This window comes from Quercus robur, chromosome 10 (assembly GCF_932294415.1).
Source record: "Quercus robur chromosome 10, dhQueRobu3.1, whole genome shotgun sequence".
Taxonomy (NCBI): domain Eukaryota; kingdom Viridiplantae; phylum Streptophyta; class Magnoliopsida; order Fagales; family Fagaceae; genus Quercus; species Quercus robur.
In genome coordinates, this window is record NC_065543.1 from 52393789 (window position 1) to 52414027 (window position 20239).

General features: G+C 33.1%; 3 protein-coding genes across 4 annotated transcripts in view; 1 reads left to right on the forward strand and 2 right to left on the reverse strand.

Annotated features, from left to right (window-relative positions):
• LOC126704335 (SNF1-related protein kinase regulatory subunit gamma-1-like) lies at positions 1-1408 on the forward strand. Its single transcript, XM_050403326.1, has 3 exons — positions 1-18; positions 201-364; positions 898-1408. Exons 1-3 carry the CDS (start codon positions 1-3, stop codon positions 1193-1195), a joined length of 480 nt encoding a protein of 159 aa, XP_050259283.1. The 3' UTR covers positions 1196-1408.
• A 1148-nt stretch (positions 1409-2556) lies between these two features.
• The window catches only part of LOC126703311 (exocyst complex component EXO70B1-like), a 36213-nt gene continuing 18530 nt past the window's right edge, over positions 2557-20239 (reverse strand). Inside the window, exon 3 of the mRNA XM_050402278.1 lies at positions 2557-3293. Within this exon, the coding sequence (XP_050258235.1) occupies positions 2752-3293 (542 nt within the window). The 3' untranslated portion in view covers positions 2557-2751. The remainder of the gene's footprint in view (positions 3294-20239) is intronic.
• On the reverse strand, positions 11593-14384 carry LOC126703315 (conserved oligomeric Golgi complex subunit 7-like). 2 transcript variants are annotated; one of them, XR_007648011.1, is made up of 5 exons: positions 14146-14384; positions 12531-12641; positions 12325-12444; positions 12128-12229; positions 11593-12019 (listed from the first exon to the last, which is right to left on the reverse strand). XR_007648011.1 is itself a non-coding variant. In XM_050402281.1 (5 exons), exons 2-5 carry the CDS (start codon positions 12576-12578, stop codon positions 11900-11902), a joined length of 369 nt encoding a protein of 122 aa, XP_050258238.1. In that variant the 5' UTR covers positions 12579-12641; positions 14146-14377; the 3' UTR covers positions 11593-11899. The 2 variants fall into 2 exon arrangements, 1 of the variants encoding a protein (XP_050258238.1); XM_050402281.1 differs by having other exon boundaries at positions 12552-12641; positions 14146-14377.

Below are 20239 nucleotides of genomic sequence, written 5' to 3' on the forward strand. Positions count from 1 at the left end.
ATGCCTATGGTGAAAAGGGTTTGATTGCTTGCCTTCATTTGCTAAGAAAATGTCTTTTATGTTTTATCAATGATATTTGAGGCTTTGAGCTATTAGAAATATTCATGGTCAGGAAACTTGATAATTATTGGGATGAAGATTAGCCTAGACGCATGTTCACATCATAATAAATTCTCTTATAAGATTAATTTTTAATGTAGGTCCATGAGGATGGACTGGTGTTCCAGGCAATTAAGCTGATGAGGAAAAAGGGGATTGGAGGGATTCCTGTTATTGAAAAGGGTAGTAGCAAGGCAGTGGGTAATATAAGCTTAAGAGATGTTCAGTTCTTGCTAACTGCTCCAGAAATCTACCATGATTATAGGTTTGTAGCCGAGCTAATTTCCAAAATTGTGCGTCTTTTGTTACTGTTATGTCTAATGTTTGATCCTTGAAGTTCTAAAGGAAATAATTTGTGATGGCAGTAAGATGGGTTACTTGGATAACTCTACCTGCCCTCTTGCAATCCCTAGAAATAATGACATTACAACAAAATTGATTGCCAAAGTTTTGAAGGAGCTCATAAACAATAAAACTCAGTCATGTTCATGGTCATTGTGGAACCCTCAAAACCAGCCAACCTCCATGATCCTTTGATACGTGCGGCATGATTTCATTCATCTGTTTGCGTACATGATTGGCTTATAAATTTGACTAATTGTCTATTTTGTGCATCGTAAATCTTATTCTAATTGAAAGTCCATGTTTAAATCAACATTAATATGAAGTAGTTGATAAAAAAAAATTAGGCTAGGAAAGTATGCAATTTCATCTAAAAAATTTCGGCTCTTAGTTTTATGGTCCATACAGTGTTCAATCATTATGACTCTTGTGGCACTCCTTTGACATGTTTAACAGATCTATCACGGCAAAGAACTTCCTGACAGCCGTTAGAAGCTACTTAGAGAAAAATCATGAGAACTGCCCATTAGTGACTGGCATGATCACATGCAAAAGGGACCACACAATGAAAGAATTGATTCAGCTTCTTGATTCTGAGAAGATTCACTGGATATATGTAGTCGATAATGATGGGAATCTGGAGGGAGTTATCACACTGAGAGACATTATCTCAAAGCTAGTACATGAGCCCCGTGGCTACTTTGGCGATTTCTTTGATGGTGTTCTGCCACTGCCCCAAAACAGCAGGGTTTAACATCAAGAATAACATCGATTGACACCTTTTTTGCTAGTTTTGTTTTCTTGTAATGATCTCTCCTTGTCCTTTGGTTTCTTGTAGATGGGTTGATTATGTTGATTGTAACATAGGCAAGCACTTGTAATTAATTTTACCCCAGTGTGACTGAGTTAACTTTTCTGTATATTTTTCCAGTGTTACAATCTAATAAAGAGATCCCTTCTTCATCTACATTTGTCCATTTAATCTCAATACTCTGTTAGACAGTGGATATGTTTTATATTAAAAAGATTATTCCACTGTGCTTTGATGGTTATCATCAATAGCCTGATCCCAATGATAGACCAAGCATTCAATCACTTGGTTGATATATTTATGTATTTAAGAGTATGGGTTAATTGTGCTTTGCCCCCATAGTTAATGCAAAATTCCTTGTGCCATGAAACAATTTTTTCCAATCCAAAATTTTAATAGAAAATTCATAAGATCATAATTCACCATTTGGACATTGCTTGATTTCAGAATTTTTCGTTTGACAGAAATTGTTAACAACATCGAGTATTTTGCCTATCATCAATCAATTAGTGACTCATTGCTTAGTTTTATAGTTTAGTGTTGGATTAAATTTAAAGCAATAATTCAGGTGGCAAAGTGGATATTACTCTTTAAGATTATTATTGAGGATGATCTCTTGATAATATCTTAATAATTCTGCCTTAATAAGTGCATAAATCTAAGAAGACAAACGATTCTTCCACAAACTCCAAGACTAGTTCTTCATCTGAGGCATTCAAAGCTCGTAATCTCAACACAATAACTAGTAACAAGTTTTAACATGAGCAATTGGTATTGAACGGCAACTTTGAAAATTCTAGATGGATGGACAAAGCTTTGTATATGTTTCTGTTGGAAATCTATAACACTAGAAGATGGATACGTTTGTCTTAACTGGTACAGTGTGCTCGTTTAAGAGAGAAAATTAAACATGATGTTTATTATTATTGAAAAACAATGACCTACACAATTCACAAACGATCCAACTCTGATTGTATCCTTCTTGCTTCAGCACTCATCAATTCATCCATTTAACGTCATATTTGATAAATTGTTAATTACTATCAACGTTCAAATATCTCATATTTCTGAAAGAATATATAGAATCAGTGTGCATTTTGATTATTATAACCTGGCTCCAATCATACACCAGATATCCTATTCAATTAAAGAGAAGAAGAAGAGCTAATCTACAGTACTAAATATTTGTGAAATCCCACTTTACACAATAATGACTGGTTTTTTAACCAGCTCATACAGTCAGCAATGAAACTGCAAAAATACAAAATTGATATAAAAACATAAACATGCCAGAACAGCAAGTATACAGTCAAGTAGCCCACGGGCGCCCAATAAAGTGTGGACAGAGATATTTCAGAGCAATGGTGATTCACTTACAAATGCTAATATCTATAGCACATACATGTACATAAATTATTACAGTATACAGCATGAAAGATAATTAACATTCATACAAACCCAAGTTTATAACATTAACAACAAAAATCAACATCATATAATTAAGCTTTATTAAACTGAATCAGTACTCTTTTCACTCTACCCATAACAGGGGGCTTAATAGATACAAGGGTGCGTAGTTCTAGCCCTTCATGAGAGTCCTGCTTTATCCTATGTACTTTCCTCCTCCTGCGGTGCAGTACTCGCGGTACTCCCTCAAACAAATTGAACAAATAACTCTCTAAATCATCTGCTGTGTACTCTATGTATTTCTCAGCGTGCCTTCCACTCTTTTCTTGATTCCCAAACCTTCCCATAAATGAGCGGTAAGTTGGGATCACCATTTCTGATATAGATGTTCTAAGCTCTTCCCGGAGTTGAGCATCGGGGACCTTCCAAGCAGTTTGAACCCTATAGATTTTCTCAAAACATGTATTGAATTTCTTCAATCTCTTCTGCAAAGCCACCGTCGAGGCTTTACTACTCGAGCTCCTAGGTATCCCTCTATCATTCAAACAATCCAACACCTTGGTCCATGAAGCCCTAAGATAACTCATAGCGTATTGCCTTGTCTGCTTATGTTGCTTACGATCCCAATTATCACCTAATAGGCCACCAAGATCCAAATCTTTCACCTTCTGGTCTATATAAAGAATATTATTCATCAGAAAAATATACTGCAATCCACCTTTTCCATAGAACTTCGATTCCTTCTCAAACCTGAACTCCAAAAGGTTTATTAACTCCAACAATTGGCTAGCTAGCGGATTCATTTTCAAGCTATTGCTATCATGATTTCGTAAAGCATCTAATTGATCATCATCCACAATCAATTTCACATAATTCATCATGGTCTCCGTCAGTGGGTGAATGTGACTACTCTGCATCAGTTTCTTCAAGATCCTATTCTGCTTGTGCTCAAGATCGGTAGGTGTCTGTCTTCCCGGTGAGCATTGCTCTTGCCTGATTGATCTCAAGATTGTCTAGTATTGTTGCTTTCAATCTCACCTTGGCCATCACATCATACGTGTCTAGTATCCTAAAGAGATTCTCAGGCGATATTCCTCCAAGCGCAACGGCTTCCCTGAAATTCAACAAGGCTTTGTTGAAGTGAATCTCTAAGTCTGAATCAGTGCAAGTGAACATCAGATCATAGACGCTCTTGCTGCGGAGAATCTTGACAGCTTGAATACATTTCTTAATCTTCTCATCCAGTGAGTCAATGCCCACAATCCCTCCTAAGATCCGCTCATCCAAAGAAATTCCATTAATTACTAAACTACTATTAATAGTCTCTGACTTGTTGGGTGGGACATATAATGATGGTATGGAAAGCTGATTAGGAGTTGATGATCTATAACTGTCAGTGTCTGACCTGTCGGGTGGAAAGCAGTGATAATATGACGGTATGGAAAGCTGATGATTAGGAGTTGATGATCCATAACTGTCAGTGTCCGACATGTCTGGTGGGAAGAAGTGATAATATGAGGGTATGGAAGGATTTCGAAATATGATTTCATAATTATCTGGACTGTCTATTTCAGACATGGCGGGTGGGAAGATTGACATTATGGAATATGAGGGTATGGAACGACTTCGAACAATTATTTCATAGTTTTCGGGGCTGTCTATTGGAGACGTGGCTGGTAAGAAGATTGACATCATGGAATCGGAATTGGAACGAGAGAATTCTGGACTACTATCAGTCTCAGACTTGTTGGATGGGAAGAGTGATGAAATGTTAAGAGGGGAGTCTGGATTTGTTTCATTCCATTCCCGACTGCCACTGCCACTGCCAGCTTCCGACTTGGCTGATGGAAAAAATGACCCTGCTACTAGTGACAAACTTCTTTCTACATACACTTGGCGAACCATTCTCGTCTCAATTTCTCTGAGCTCATCCACAGCCTCTGGATCGATCAAATTGTCCTCGTTGTCTTCATCGGCCCTCACTGGTGAGTTCAAACTCTGCACGATGTGTTGAGCAGTGTTGATGCCAGTCATGGTGGTCGTAGACATGATTTTAGGGTTTGAGACAGAGAGAAACCGAAAGAGAAAGGAAGGTATGGAAGAGAGAAATAGAAAGAGGAATGAGCTGTGGGATTGAGGAAGTAGCGCCCAGAAAATGAGTAAGCTTAAGCAGAAAAAGAAGTGTGACATTCCAGCAAATGAGGAAGTAACGCCCAGAAACTTTCTTAAAAGTATCTCTTTCTTATTATTATTATTTTTTATGGGATTGGGTTGGACACAGTTCAGTTTTAGTCAAACACTGAGATAGAAATTTCTGTGGTGTTTAATGAGCCGTGGCAGGACTGACTTGGTCTCGCCGCCATTGTTGAAGCTAGTAATCGTGGTCCCACGTCTGCGTTTCCAGGCTTCCAGCGCTTTTTTTTTTTTTTTTTTTCACGCGTTTCGGAGACAACTTTTACTGTTACAGTTTTTTTTTTTTTTTTTTTTTTTTTTTTTGACTTTTTGGCTCCTTTTCAACCTATCGGTGGGTTTTATGCACTGTTTATGAGCTCTATAAATTTCACTTTTCAGTAATTTTTTTATTAAAAATAAGTTTCATAATATTATTTATATATTTAAAAATTATTTTACTACAGTATTTTTAGTTTTCAGCTGTATTTAAATGGACCCTTATATGCATTTCGCACATTTTCCATGCATTCTTGTGTGTGACTGAAAAATAGTGGATCTCCTATGCTGTTTATAAGACTCACAAGTATATTTTTTAGCAAAAAAAACTTTAAAATTAAGTCTCACACTACTATTCATATATTTAAAGATTATTTTACTATAATATTTTTAGTTTTTAATTTTCAATTATCAATAACAAATAGTATCCAAATATATCCTAGTTTTATTTGAAATAGAAAGAACTCAGAATAAACAGAAAACGAAAAAGCGGGAAAACTTTCTTCTGGGGGTATATGCTAGTCGCTTAGAGGACTTTATTTGCATTCTTGGCCCATTATTTGTTAGGGGTACCCTGCCTCCAAAGCTTTTTGTAGACAATTGGATGTCAATGTTAACAGTATGCATCTTTGAATGTTTCATTGTATCCATTATTTTGTATTTTTTTTTTCTTTCTTGTACTAAAAGTACATCATAATTTTTGTGTGTGGATAATAGTAATAGCCCAACACAAAATTCTTAATGTGCCCGTGATGAATGTTGATGCACCTGAGGATCTCAATTGCATTGTTGAGTTTGCGGGGATTGATTTGCCAAAGTTTTGAACGAGCTCATAAACAATGATTTATGTTCATGGTCATTGTGGAACTTCCAAGACTCACAGACCTCCATATAGGCTTGGTTTGGTACATTTGAGGATGTTGATGCACTTGAGGATGTTAGTTGCATTGATAGATTATTCTTGAGGATAATCTCTAACAAGTTTCATTATGCTTTCCTTGGTTGTGGAAGAAAGCACACACTTTTGAATTAGCAACAACGCAACCTAAAAATGTATGATCAATAGTTACTCCTCAAACAATTTAGTTTGACTTTCTAATTATCTTATGAATTTCATGATTAGTACAAATTCTATTCCTTTGAGAGGGGTATGAGGTTAGCACACTCTGATTTGCAAATGAATAAGAGTGGTTTGTGTTGCAAAATTAGTTCTTGAGTTTTGCTCCAAATTAATAATTTGCATTCTAAGGCTAATCAATAATCAAGGCATGCATTAGAGACTACCAAACTAGATAATGTAATTTCAACGAAAACTTGCATCAAACCGTAGTTCTCTCCTTTACCAATTGTACACCCTAGCTCATAATCAATCAATCAATATATTACTAAAAGTTGAAGTGTAGCGTTTAATGCTGTTACGCTCACGTTGAGTCACGTCAACATCCACGTCATCATCTTTATTTTTTTTTTTTCTTTTTTTTTTCATTTTCTTATAATTATTTATAATTTTTTTTTATTTCATATTTACACTTTTCCAACCTTTCTTCCTCCCTTACCTTTTCATTTCCCCACTACTTCTCTAGCCTTTCTCCTTCTCTCATTCTCTCACCTTCTCATCTCCCCACTACTCTCCACATTAATATCATTCTTCATCTTTCCCTTCATCTTCCTCTATTTTTGTCTTTTCTTATTCACACTTTCTTACTATAAATTTGTCACTATCTCATTCATTCCATGCATAGTTTTTCCTTACAAAAAAAAGGTTCTCTCTCTCTCTCTCTCTCTCTCACACACACACACACACAATTTTTGAGTTGATTTTCATTTTTTATTTTTCTTGCATCTTCGCTTTAGGTTGATAATTTTTTATATTCTTTAATCTACTTTAGCTTAATGCGATTCAGTTCTCTCTCTCTCTCTCTCTCTCTTTGATTGTTAAATGTTATCCTATTGCATTATAAAGGATTAAATATAAAAATATAATATTATTCTAATACATAGCATGATTTGGATAATTTAATTTGGTAGCTACTGTAATTTGATAGCATGATTTTTATAATGCTCAATTTAGATGTTAAACTATGAGACTTTAATCATTTTTGTTTATTTTTTAATCCTTTGTGGTAGACAAAGTACTCTATAATGCAATTTATTTAGAGAAAAGCAAAGGTTGGCTAAACAAAAGTTATTGGATGAGAGACAAATTTTATCTTTCGCAATTTTACTTTAATTATTATTATTATTATTTTATAACAATGCATATATAAAAATTTAATTCTTAGATTTTGCTAATAATTGATTATTTGATAATATGTTTTGGGTGGACGAAATTACAATTTCCACAAAGAAAATAACCTTAGTAGATTATAAATAACAATTTTTTTCCTAATTGGTTCAATTAATCATAGTTAAGTTTTATTAATTTTTTTAGTTACTTTTTTCAGTGTTTTGGATTGTAGGCAGAAAAAATAAGTTTGAGAAAGTTTGTTTAAAACTAAAAGAATAATTTCTAAATTTTATTTTCTTTTTAATGATTCACAAAATGTTATAAATAACTTTTATTAAAAAATAAATATTTTCGTTAAATTGCCTTTTGAATTTTTGAGAAAAATTGTATTTTTTTTTTTCATTTTAGTACGACAAAAATTATTAAATTTATGATTGTTTCTATATTACATTTATGATTATTCTTATAATGAATAAAAATATAATTACAAAATACATTACTCTTTATTAAATTAGTTTAAATTGTATAAAAAAAATTTAATAAAATTACCATAAAAATAATTATCATGCGCAACGCACAGGTTTGTGGCTAATATATATATATATATATATATATATTACCGAAACCTTTGGAGCTCCCACAATTTTCCACGTCATCACTATTTTCTTTTTCTTTTTCTTTTTATTTTGGATTCTTTTTATTTTTGGTTTTATATCTTATCAAGTATTACAATAGTTTAGTTTAAATAAAATTCTATTAGATATATGTTTCAAAAGCTTGAAAATAGCCTTTGGAGCTCCCACAATTTTCCACGTCATTACTATTTTCTTTTTCTTTTTCTTTTAGATTCTTTTTATTTTTAGTTTTATATCTTATCAAGTATTACAATAGTTTAGTTTAAATAAAATTCTATTAGATATATGTTTCAAAAGCTTGAAAATTCTATTTCAACTAAAATTCTATAACAAAAATTTTCACAAATATAAACTTCTGCCAAGGTCGAAACCCTTCATACTCACTCAAATTTTCACAAAGAAAACACACATATCAAATTGAAGCCATAACAGGAAGCAAGTTGATTCTTCAACGAGAACAAATCCTGTAGTACAAAGGCCACCTAATTGCTTTTAGTTTTGAACTCGATTGTCTTATTAACAACAAAGTCTATAAATTGCAGTGATGGACAGCCGTCCACAAATAACATCCACGCAAGGGCTTGATGTTCTTCTTAATTATCTCATATAATTCTAGGAATTATTTTATTTAATTTCTTTTGGAATTAATATATTTAGATGGTTGGCATAGCAGACAACGTAAAAACAATTTTCTGTCATTTATGTTGCCTTCTGCATAACCCTAAATCAATGTTGAAATGTTGTGTTTTACAACCATCTGATCTTGGTAACCAAACCCTGCACCTATGATTGTTTATGATTATTTTTGTTCATTGTTTGTAGTTTAAACCCATTAAAACTTATTGGCTGATGGTATTTCATGGTTTTTTTTTTCCCTTTACTTTTACTTTCAAGGTTGCTAGGAACACAACCTAACATGTGATTTTTTTTCATTGTTTAAAGTTTAGACCCATTAAAATTTAAAACTAATTACTTTATAGGTTCATGTACTTTTTTCTTCTTCTTATTTTTCTCTTTTGAATAGTCATATATTTTGTGTTAGTTTTTGCAATATTTGAACATGTTTTGCAGATTTCAACAACTATACCATATATTATTCTTTTGAAGGTAATCAATTTTTCTTTTATATTTCTCTGTTATAAAATCATATATATATATATATATATATAGTTTTGTTTCAATAATTTATAGGATGTAAATCTTATGATTCCTTAATATTTTTTGGCCTTTCGGAAGTTTTAACATCTGACTTTTTGAGTTATATTTTTGTAATATCCAAAACTATCTGGAAAATTTCAATAATTATAACCATGAATTATTATTTTGAGTGTAACAAATTTTTCTCTTATATTTCTCTGTTGTGTAGTCACACACACATATATTTTTATAATTTTTAAGCTCTTAATCTTTTGATTCTTTTCAATAGTTATAAGTTTATAGTCATGAACTATTCTTTAATATTTTTCGTAAGTCATTGCACGTTCAAACAATGACTTCTTTATCAAATTGTAACACAAATTGAAGTTATACAAGAGCAATTCATGCAATAATATAGTTTCTTAATCAATTTAAAGTTTTATAAAATCAATTTAGTTTACCACATAAATAGGTAGGTTCCCGTGTATAGCACGGGTTGGCGACTAGTTATTATAAAAGACAATACATATCCTCATAGGGTAACACATATCGTGAAAATGAAAATCAGTCATTTTTTTTTTTTTTTTTGGTCAAAGGTTCCAAATTGATAGAAACCTAAAAAAGTGAGCTTGTCTAGCTATAGGAGTTTAATGATCAAATTCAATGGACATCTTAATACAAAAAGGCAAAACTAAGCTTTAACTTGAGAATTCCTCCAAATTGGGTTTGAGCCTCCATTCTCGTGTATTATATCACATGCATTAAAACACTTAAGCAAATGACATGATCATTAAGTTGGTCATGTGACTATAAATACACGTGAATTGTCTTTTAAGTTGCCATTTAAGTGGATGGAAGGAAATTCTGTCCTTTTAACTTTGACTAAAATTCTGATGGGTTGTTGTCTGGGACTACCAACAATTGAGTTCCATACCATTCCCTTGTGTTTTGTTAATTATTAGGAGCATGTAATCCACGACCTCATAATGCCTTGTTGGTGGTTCTCATTCGATTGCTTTAAATTTTGAATTTTTTTAATAGATATTATCATATTTAAAACTTATAAATAATTTTTTTTACTATCACCATATCTTTTAGAAGGTATTCAAACCAACAACAAGAGACTATACCATTAATCTATCTGAAACCCAAATATATGATTATTAACAGATTTGGGGTAGCTAAGATTATGTTTCTTCTCTTAAAAAAAATTATGTTTCTTCTCTTAAAAAAATTATGTTTCTTCCAAGGACCAAAATAGGGTCTTCTGCCTAAGCCCAATTGAACCATGCAACAAACACTATATGAAAGGGTGGAAGATTAGTAGTTCAAACTACCACTATAGGGTTTAGCAAAAAATAATTATTTTTACTATCACCATATCTTTTAGATGGTATTCAAACCAACGACAAGAGACTATACCATTAATCTATCTGAAACCCAAAAATATGATTATTAAGTTACTAACAGATTTGGGGTAGCTGAGATTATGTTTCTTCTCTTAAAAAAAATTATGTTTCTTCCAAGGACCAAAATAGGGTCTTCTGCCTAAGCCCAATTGAACCATGCAACAAACACTACATGAAAGGGTGGAAGATTAGTAGTTCAAACTACCACTAGATAGGGTTTAGCCAAAAAAAAAAAAAAAAAACTACCACTAAATAGGACTACGGCGAACTTTCTCACATATAGCAAGTGTCAATCAAAAGGGAACGCACATTCTATTGAAAATTGCGAAGAGAATCATATACTCTCATAATCATGGTTGTCAAAATCCCGATCTGGATCTTACGATCCTACGATTTTACGATCTCACCTACCCAAAACGATCTAAATCTTTCAAGGATCTTTGCGATCGTTCAGGATTGGTAGGATCGTACGATTCTGACAATCTCAAACAACCTTGGTTTCTTGTAATCTTCTTTAACTTGATAGAAGGCTTAGTTGGACCCAAATGAAAAATAAATCCCAATAGATCAAGTTTTTCCACTCTAATATAGAGAGAGTATCAGTTAGACTCAAATAAAAAATATTCCAATAGAGTGTCACATTTTGAGATTTTTGGCATCTTTAAATAATGCTACAAATGAATGTAGTAATGTATGGTAATTATATCAATGAATGTATAATTTATGTGATTATTTAACATACCAATGTGTATTTTTTGTTTTTGTCTCAAATAATGTAGGATCTTACGATCCACGATCCGATCCTACGATCCACGATCCCACCTACCTTCCACGATCCTATGTAGGATCCCGATTTTGACAACCTTGCTCATAATGACATATTGAGAAGAAATCTAAGAGAAGGTGCCACATTATTTAAGATTGGACCCACCAAAAAAGGAATTATAACTAACTTTAAATGACCTGACACCATGTACACCTTTAGATTTTTAAAAACTAAAAACATGATCATTTAATAGACCATGTTCATTTAAAAGAAAAATGGATACAATCCTTTTCCTCACAAAAATAACTAGCTTCAGCTGTTAATGGCAACCAATTTTATGTGATGTTATCATGAAATTTATAAAGAAATAATCAGTCTATTTCTATACTTTTGAACAAACAACTCTTCACAAAATGTGACTAAATATTAAGGCTTCTAAAGAAGAATGAACTGTACCACTTCCATTCTTGCTCAAGATAAAGTAGCAACTCGTCATAGAAACTTGGCAACCAACTGGAGAAAGAAATTGAAGGTGAACTTGATTGAAACTCGTTACTACTTGATAGCCTTTCCACTTCATTCCTCTCACTAGAAAGCTTACTAGTTCGCTGTCTTGAGTCAAAATCTTCCCAGAGCTGCTTTATGGACTTTTAAGTGAACTTTTGAATAATGTAGCTCTAAAGACTTGAATCTTCCAATTCGAATGAGGATTCCATGCAAATCTTGAGCAACATCAACCTGCATAATAATAAGTGGAAACACAAAATAATCTATCATGTGTAAGACAAGTAGTTGAGAAACAGATAGCTACAAATGAGAAGACAAGGTTCTGCAGGAAGATCTGACCTTGCAGTTGGATATGGCATCTGTTAGACGAGGCTGTACCATTGAATCTAATCTATCTTCTAAGACCTCAAGTTGCTTCCTAACATTAGCAAATTCAGCGATCTAAAATGAAGGAGTTGAAGGAGAAAAAGTCAAATGGTAAAACTTCATGAATATCAAACCCACTACTTGATGTAACACTCAGAAAAAAATGTTACCTCCTTAACAGCAGACAAGCAATGCCTCATATTAGCCAAGGTTTCTGCAGCCAGAGGAAGATCACCACTGGCAAAAACATCTTCCACAGTAGAACTTAGTTGAGTTAACCCAGCAGCATCCTGTTCTTACATGCAAATAAGTATACCTAATTAAACAAACAATCTTCATTTGCTACACTTTATCAACTCCTATGACTAACACATACAAGAAACCAGGATTATTCTACCAGCAAAGTCTCATACGCAGCTTCCATTCTCCGTTTGACGGTATCAACTATAGCGAGGGCAGCTATAGATTCTGCTGAGCTTCCCTCGGCCTGAAGATGACAACAAAATGGTTGTAAGAGAGAGAGAGAGAGAGCATCTTGCCATGTAATATCCATCTAAATTTGGATAAATTTGATAGCTTGCTGGCAGATGCTATCCACCAGAAAGGAGCAGTAGCACAATGTAAATAAACGTAGAAAAAAAATTACAAAAACAAACTTAAGCCAAAATAAATATATTATATAAGAGAAAGTCACTGTTAAGCACATGTTGTATCCATGTGCTATGATGAAACTACTCAAAGCCAGGCAAAGAACCCAAAAACTTGATGATGATATTATTCACAATCTCCTCTTAAGAATTTAGAGATTCTGCAAGCTGTCACTTGCCCTTCTCATGATATTGCTATGTTGAAGAACTCAATTAACGTTTTTTGATATGTCCAGAAATTAAATGCCAAGATGGCATCAATTTCAAAAAGATCTAGAAAATGAGATATTTCAATTTCTAATTTCTAATCCCATGTTTATTTTCCTTGAGTTTTCCTATAATTAGAAGGTTGCCTAAACCGAGCCCCAATTCTATTACCCTCATTATACATAGCACATGCATATTCTCAACTCCCAAATAATAAAAACCCCAGTGCCTCAATGCCTCCCCTTTTAGTCACATTTCCTCATCGGTCAAACTAAACTAACAGCATTCTAACACAAATCTATAACACCCACCTTTAGATTTGTTAAGGAGAAATGAGATCAAATGGTTGTATAGGCAAAATTTAGCGAATAAGTTCAAAGAGCAATGATACACTCATCTACTGAAGCTCTAATCTCCTTAAATTTGCCACATTTCCCCAATAACCAAACAATACCTGATAAAATATACACAAGAAGTTCTAAATGGCATAATTCGGTGACCAATTATACACTCTAATCCACCGAACATTGCAAATCTAATAATGCAAACTCTAGTCTCCGTATATTTGGCACATTTCCTCAGTGACTAAATATTACCACCACAATAACATTTTAAAAAGTCGTCGTAATTGGCACAATTCAGTGAAAAATTATACACTCTCAACCATTAACAGCGCAGATCTAATAATGCAAAACTCTAATTTGCCACATTTCTCAGTAACCAAACAATACCGTGACAAAAATATAAATTTTTTTGATTTATAACTGTAATTGGCACAAACTGAACAATGATACAGTCCGATCCACCAAGCAACGCAAATATAACCATGCATTCTCTAATTCTCCTAAGATTTGGCACATTTTCTCAGTAACCAAACAATACCACAACAAAAATCAAACAACTGCGATTGGCACTACAAAATCCAGGGAACAATGAATAGAAAAGTCACGCAAATCTCACAATGCAAAACTCTCTAACTTGTTCAAAAAACCGAACCGAATATTCATTCGTGTGTGTATATATATATATATATATATATATAAAATAAACAAAAAGTCAAGAAATGCACCTTCTTGAGCTTCTGGAGGATTCTATATATATATATATATAAAATAAACAAAAAGTCAAGAAATGCACCTTCTTGAGCTTCTGGAGGATTCCGGCGGCGACGGAACGGAGCGAAGCGGCGTGGCGTCGTCGCGCAATCGGACGACGTCGCGCTCTGCTCCTCAAGCGAGGCGGCGATCTCCTCGGAGACCATCTGGAGCTTCATCTCCAGATCGACCAGGTGGTTTTCGAGCGAGTCCTGTGGGTCGCGACTCTGAGTCGCCGAGTGAGCTGAAGGACTTCTCACATTTTATTTATTTATTTTAAATTATTTTTATTTTTTTAACCCAAGCTTAAATTCCGTTAGATTTAATTCAAAACATAGGACAAAAAGTTAAGTCTTACATAATTATTACTTTGGAGGTCAATCGTATATGAATGTCATTTTTGAGAGAATTAAGTTCTAATTAGTATGTATGTTATGTGGTTACTTTGGGAGGTCAATCCTTAACATCCGTTAATTGGACCCTAATTTTGTAATTGAATTAGAAAAGTGTATCTAGGATTTCATACAGATGGTTTACAGGATTTTTAAAAGTACAACTTATTAAATTTATAAGTAAATGATAAAAGAATTTAAAAAAATTTAGTATAAGTGTGCATTTAAATACTGCTTATTTTGTTGAAAACTAAAAACCGTAAACAATAAAAAAAAAAATTTTTGATTACTGTTTACCTTCACAAAATACTATTTATTTAGGCCAAAATGGCCCAATACCATGTTTTTTATGAAATTTTTAGCAACAGAGCACTGTTTCGGAAATAATTTGGGATCTACCACTTTTTGTGGTACTCGAGCTTGGTGAGTTCGAGTACCACATTCTTCCATTCCACCGTCGCCCCATATTCAAGGAGCCCTATAGTGGCGTTTTTAAGCCCTATAGTGACGTTTTAAAGTCCTATAGCAGCGTTTTCCTGCAAATTTTTTTAAAAGTGTGATTGGCCCATATTCTGGGTGCCCTATAGTGGCGTTTTTAAGCCCTGTAGTGACGTTTTAAAGCCCTATAGCGGCGTTTTCCTGCAAAATTTTTTATAAGGGTAATCGCTCTGTTCTGGGATCCCTATAGTGGCGTTTTTAAGCCCTATAGTGATGTTTTCGGGCCCTATAGCGGCGTTTTCCTGCAAAAAATTTTTATAAGTCCCCATACCAGGTTTAAGGGGCCCTATAATGGCGTTTTTAAGCCCTATAGTGACGTTTTCGGGCAACTGTTTTTTTTTTTTTTTTTTTTTTTTTGAGAAGATATTGACCAATGAAAAGATGGTACTCGAACTCACCAAGCTCGAGTACCACAAAAAGTGGTAGATCCCAAATTATTTCCGAAACAGTGCTCTGTTGCTAAAAATTTCAAAAAAACATGGTATTGGGCCATTTTGGCCATTTATTTACTTTAATATACTATTTATGTCCCATGAACGATATAAGAGACTATTCATGTCCCATGAACGATATAAGAGACGCTGGTCAAAGGAAGGGGAAAAAAAAAAAAAAAAAAAAAAACCCAGATGCAGACAGCCGTGATTCTAAAACGCAAACGGACAAAATGTACAGCACTTTATTAAAGTTAACATGCCTAACCCATTCAATTTACTAAGTTAGAAGTATTCAAATTTTCAACCAATTTTGTTGTTTTTGAAAAGTTAGAATTGAAAATTTTCTAACCCGTTAATGGTGATTTGGTTGAAAATTCTCCTCAATGATGCGTGGTTTTTTATTTTTTCATAATAATTGGATGACCTGATGTCTCCTTAATTCAATGCAGATAAAGATAGATTTTATTTATTTATTTGAGAAGATTAAAGAATTACATGGCTTATCATGTATTAAAGGCCACTTGGAAATCCAAATCATCAAGGAATATGAATTCGATTACAACTAGGTCTACAATTTGCTTTTATATATATATATATATATATATATATATGTTAGAAATAAAGTTTGATTGGAATGTATAAAGTTTGGGCAATGAAATGGTTATTTGGGATGTGTAAAGTCTGAGAAGATTAAAGAATTACATGGCTTATCTTGTATTAAAGGCCACTTGGAAATCCAAATCATCAAGGAATACGAATTCGATTACAACTAGGTCCACAATTTGCTTATATATATATATATATATATATATAGATGTTAGAAATAAAGTCTGATTGGAATGTGTAAAGTTTGGGCAATGAAATGGTTATTTGGGTTGTGTAAAGTCTGAAATATTTAAAGTCTATAAGGGAGATGTATATTCATAATTGTACTCATTATTGAAATCTTATCCCATAAACACTACAAGCATTTTAAGATCTTATATATATGTGGAATTGTTTTACTGTTATTGTACACATTTAAGAGATATCAAAAGGATTGTGGATGACCACTTGAATACAAGAGTTTATCAATATATATTTCTTATTTTCTTTGTTTTATCTATTTCTATTATTTCACAACACATTATAAGCATGAGTATCTACCCAATTTCAAAAGGAAGTTGTAATCTTATTGTTCTTGAAACATCATAGGTTATTTGTGTTGTCCTCTTAACTTACTATAAGTTTTCTTTTCTTCCTAAGAATTAGTGTTTATCCTATCTCTTTGTTATTACATTTTATGCCTATAATTTTAGTGATTATTTTAATTGGTTAAAAAAAAAATTTATGGGTCTCACATATTCTCTCTCTCTCTCTCTCTCTCTCTCTCTCTCTCTCTCTCTCTCTCTCTCTCTCTCTCTCTCTCTCTCTCTCTCTCTATATATATATATATATATATATATATTTTGTTAAAATGATTAGTGATAAACCAACTCAATTATAGCTATAGCTATATGTAACGCGTGGGGGTAAAATTTGCCAGTCAACGTGGGCCATGGTACTCGTACGAAGCCCAACCATAATAGGAAGCGAAGACACAGGCAGAGGACCCCCCAGCCCAATCATATTGGGCCGGGCTTGCTTAAAGGGCGTCCGAGGAGGAGTACCTCCTCGGACGCATCAAACGGGAGTCCGATTCACACCCTTTACGTGGTGAAAGGTCATCCAAAATCAAGGGAAAATGCAAGACGCTCAGGGGGGCAACCACAACTGCCGCATTAAATGCAAGGAAGCTACTTTTTCAGCCGCATTAATGTGGAGAGGACAGGAGAACAGTATTATCTTGGCCAGTGCAACTCACAGAAAAGAAGGAGGATGTCCTATGGGACAGGCACTCAAGTAGAGGCCCAGATGATCAACAAGTGTAGGGTCATGCTCGTTCGAAGGATGCTATATAAGAGGAAAAAATCCCCATGACAAGGGGATCGAAAAAGAGGAGAAAAAAGGAGAAGAAAGGAAGAAAAAGAGAGAAAGAAAAAGGAGTTCTGAAACGAAGCATAAGACACAGTCCCACAAACTGGTAACCCAGGAAGCTAAATGGAATATCCCCACATTCAACTGGGTGCATGGCTTATCTATAACTACGTTCATGCTGTCAAGACCTAGTTCTGTGACCCACTCTCTACAAATCATATTGTTGGGGCCCTTTGCATACGAGCCCAACATCACTCTTGGGTCGTTAAATAAATCGTGTCCCTACATAACGTATATTGATAAATTTTGAATGTGAATGTATTGTTTCATTACAATCAACTTTTGAATATGTATGTGTAGTATTGTTTTATTAAAATTATGTATAAAAAAAATTAGTTATTAATTTCTTTTGTAATTATATATTTGATATAGATGTCAAACCTTACAAAGTTTAAATTTCTTATGTAATTATGTAATTAATTTCTTTTGTAATTATATATTTTAGGCAATCATTTCTTATCATAGATCCAGCTGTAAAAGAGTCGAGTTTTGTCGAGTAGTGCATGTTCAAGCTTGGCTTGTCAGGAAAAATAAAAAACTCGAGCTTGGCTTGAACTTGTGACAAGCCTAAAAATAGTATTTGAGCTTGAGCTCGCGAGAAAGCCAAAAAGTTTGAGCTTGGCTTGGCTTAACTTGTTTAATTAGTCAAGCCAAACCCAAGCTTAATATCAAGCTCAAACTTGAGCTCAAGTCAAGTTTTTGAGCTTGAGATCTAAAAAAATTACATTATTAAATGCTTAAATCTCTAAAATTAAGAAAAAAGAAAATTGTATACTTATTTTATCATGCATCTAGTCTTACTTATGATTAGCTATTATTCAAATTAATAATTTACGTAATTAAATTCATTCATTCATCATCCCTTATTTACAGATTCAGTAATTGTTCAAAATACAATTTTTACATTCATGTTAGATGGTGAAGGACTAGAAAAATACCTGTTTGTAACTATTATGAATGAGAAAATACTAGCATGTTTTATAACTTTACTTTAGATGATTGATAGGGAAGAATCATATGTGGCCTACTTAATTATTTATTTATTTTTAAATGTAACTATAGTCTAAAGTGGTGCTTTATTAGTTTAAAGGGAAGGAAAAAATTAAGGTAATATAGGTAGTGGTCTCTTGTTGGCCATGTCATTATTAAGATATGTGTAATTAGTATATTTAGCTAACACATATAAACTTATAAATGAGTCTATGCTTGAATTGTTGTGTATCAAGCCTAATAACTTACGAGCTTGTTCGTGAACAAATTTTTTTACTTGGGCTCGGCTTGTTTATTAAACGAGCCTAAAACTAAGGCTCAAGCTTGGCTTATTTATAAACAAACAAACATGAACAAGCTTTTTATCAAGCCGAGCCCGAGTTGTTCATGATCGGCTTGGTTCATTTACAACCCTATGCAGGATCTTTGATACTAAGATTTCATCTGGAAGTAATGAATCTTGATGAGATCTATGTTGATGTAATAAATCTTGAAGATATTATTATGGATTGCAACAGAGTATCCCAGAAGGATTGTTCAAAAGCAATAATTTTTATTTGTTGTTATATACATAAAAACTGAGTGCTTTACTATAAAAGACCCCTTAGGAGAATTATAAGTTCTAGAAGAACTTGATCATCCTAAAAGCTCAGTATGACTAAAGTTGTAATAAACTAAAGGTGCAAGTGAATTAATCTGGCACTTTAAAATCAGCCCACAATTAAAATTATATAATAGAAGACACATATATCATGTTTTGAATGTCTTCCTGCAGTAGCAATATTGAATGCATATGTTATGAACTAATGTTATGTCTTCTAATGGCTTAACAAATTAATGAGTTGTTGCTGAAAATCGTCAAAGGATCATGAAAATAATTGTTATAGGTGTAGAATGGAAGGTCATTGGTCACGTACCTGTCGTACTCCTAAACATTTGGTAGATCTGTACCAAGCCTCAATAAAAGAAAAGGGAAAGGGAATTGAAACAAACTTTGTTGATCATAATGATCTTGAAGATCCCATGAATTATCTTGACCTTTCAAATGGAGTGGATATGACTCATCTGATGTCTCTGATTTCTTTAAGGATGTTGATGGAAAATTTGATAATTTGATTGGTGATGGAAATATCCATACCAATTAATTATTTTTCTTTTTTTAATATTATGGCATTGTAATAAGTATTTTTATTTTGATATGTTTTATTTACGTTTGAAGTAATAAAGTTTAATTTATGTTTTGCATTTATGAAGATGCATGGGTCCTATTGGTAAAATCAATTCCAAGATGACTAGAGAAGACTTTTGTCTAGTAAACAATGCAACAACTCATACAATCCTTAAAGATAAAAAATATTTTCAAAATTTAAAATTGTGCAAAGCCAATGTCAATACCTATTTGGTTCATTGAACTTAATTGAAGACTCTAGAAGAGCGGTTATCATGTTGCCAAATGGCACAAAACTTTGTATTGATGATGCTTTATATTCTTCTTAATCAAGCAGAAATTTACTCATCTTTAAGGATATACATTATAATGATTATCATATTGAAACCAATAACAAAGGTAGTGAAAAATTTCTTTATATTATTTCAATAGTATCGGGTTAGAAGCTCATATTAGAAAAATTGCCTGTTTTCTCTTTTGGGTTATATTTGTTGCAAATATACATGTTTGTATCGCATACAAAACATACGTAGCAGAAAATTAACGGATCTACTTCATTCACAATTGATAACATGTACTATGTAAATTTCAGAACATAAGAACAAGAGAGTGTCCCTTGATGGGGTGAAATTCAAAACC

What these genes read in the sequence shown, in the direction of transcription:
- LOC126704335 (XM_050403326.1), top strand. An exon ending in GAAATCTACCATGATTATAG is followed by an intron (nt 365 to 897) that starts GTTTGTAGCCGA and finishes CATGTTTAACAG; the next exon opens with ATCTATCACGGCAAAGAACT.
- LOC126703315 (XM_050402281.1), bottom strand. Translation starts at nt 12,578, where the DNA reads ATGGAAGCTGCGTATGAGACTTTGCTG. An exon ending in GCTTGTCTGCTGTTAAGGAG is followed by an intron (nt 12,230 to 12,324) that starts GTAACATTTTTT and finishes CCTTCATTTTAG; the next exon opens with ATCGCTGAATTTGCTAATGT. An exon ending in ATGCCATATCCAACTGCAAG is followed by an intron (nt 12,020 to 12,127) that starts GTCAGATCTTCC and finishes ATTATTATGCAG; the next exon opens with GTTGATGTTGCTCAAGATTT.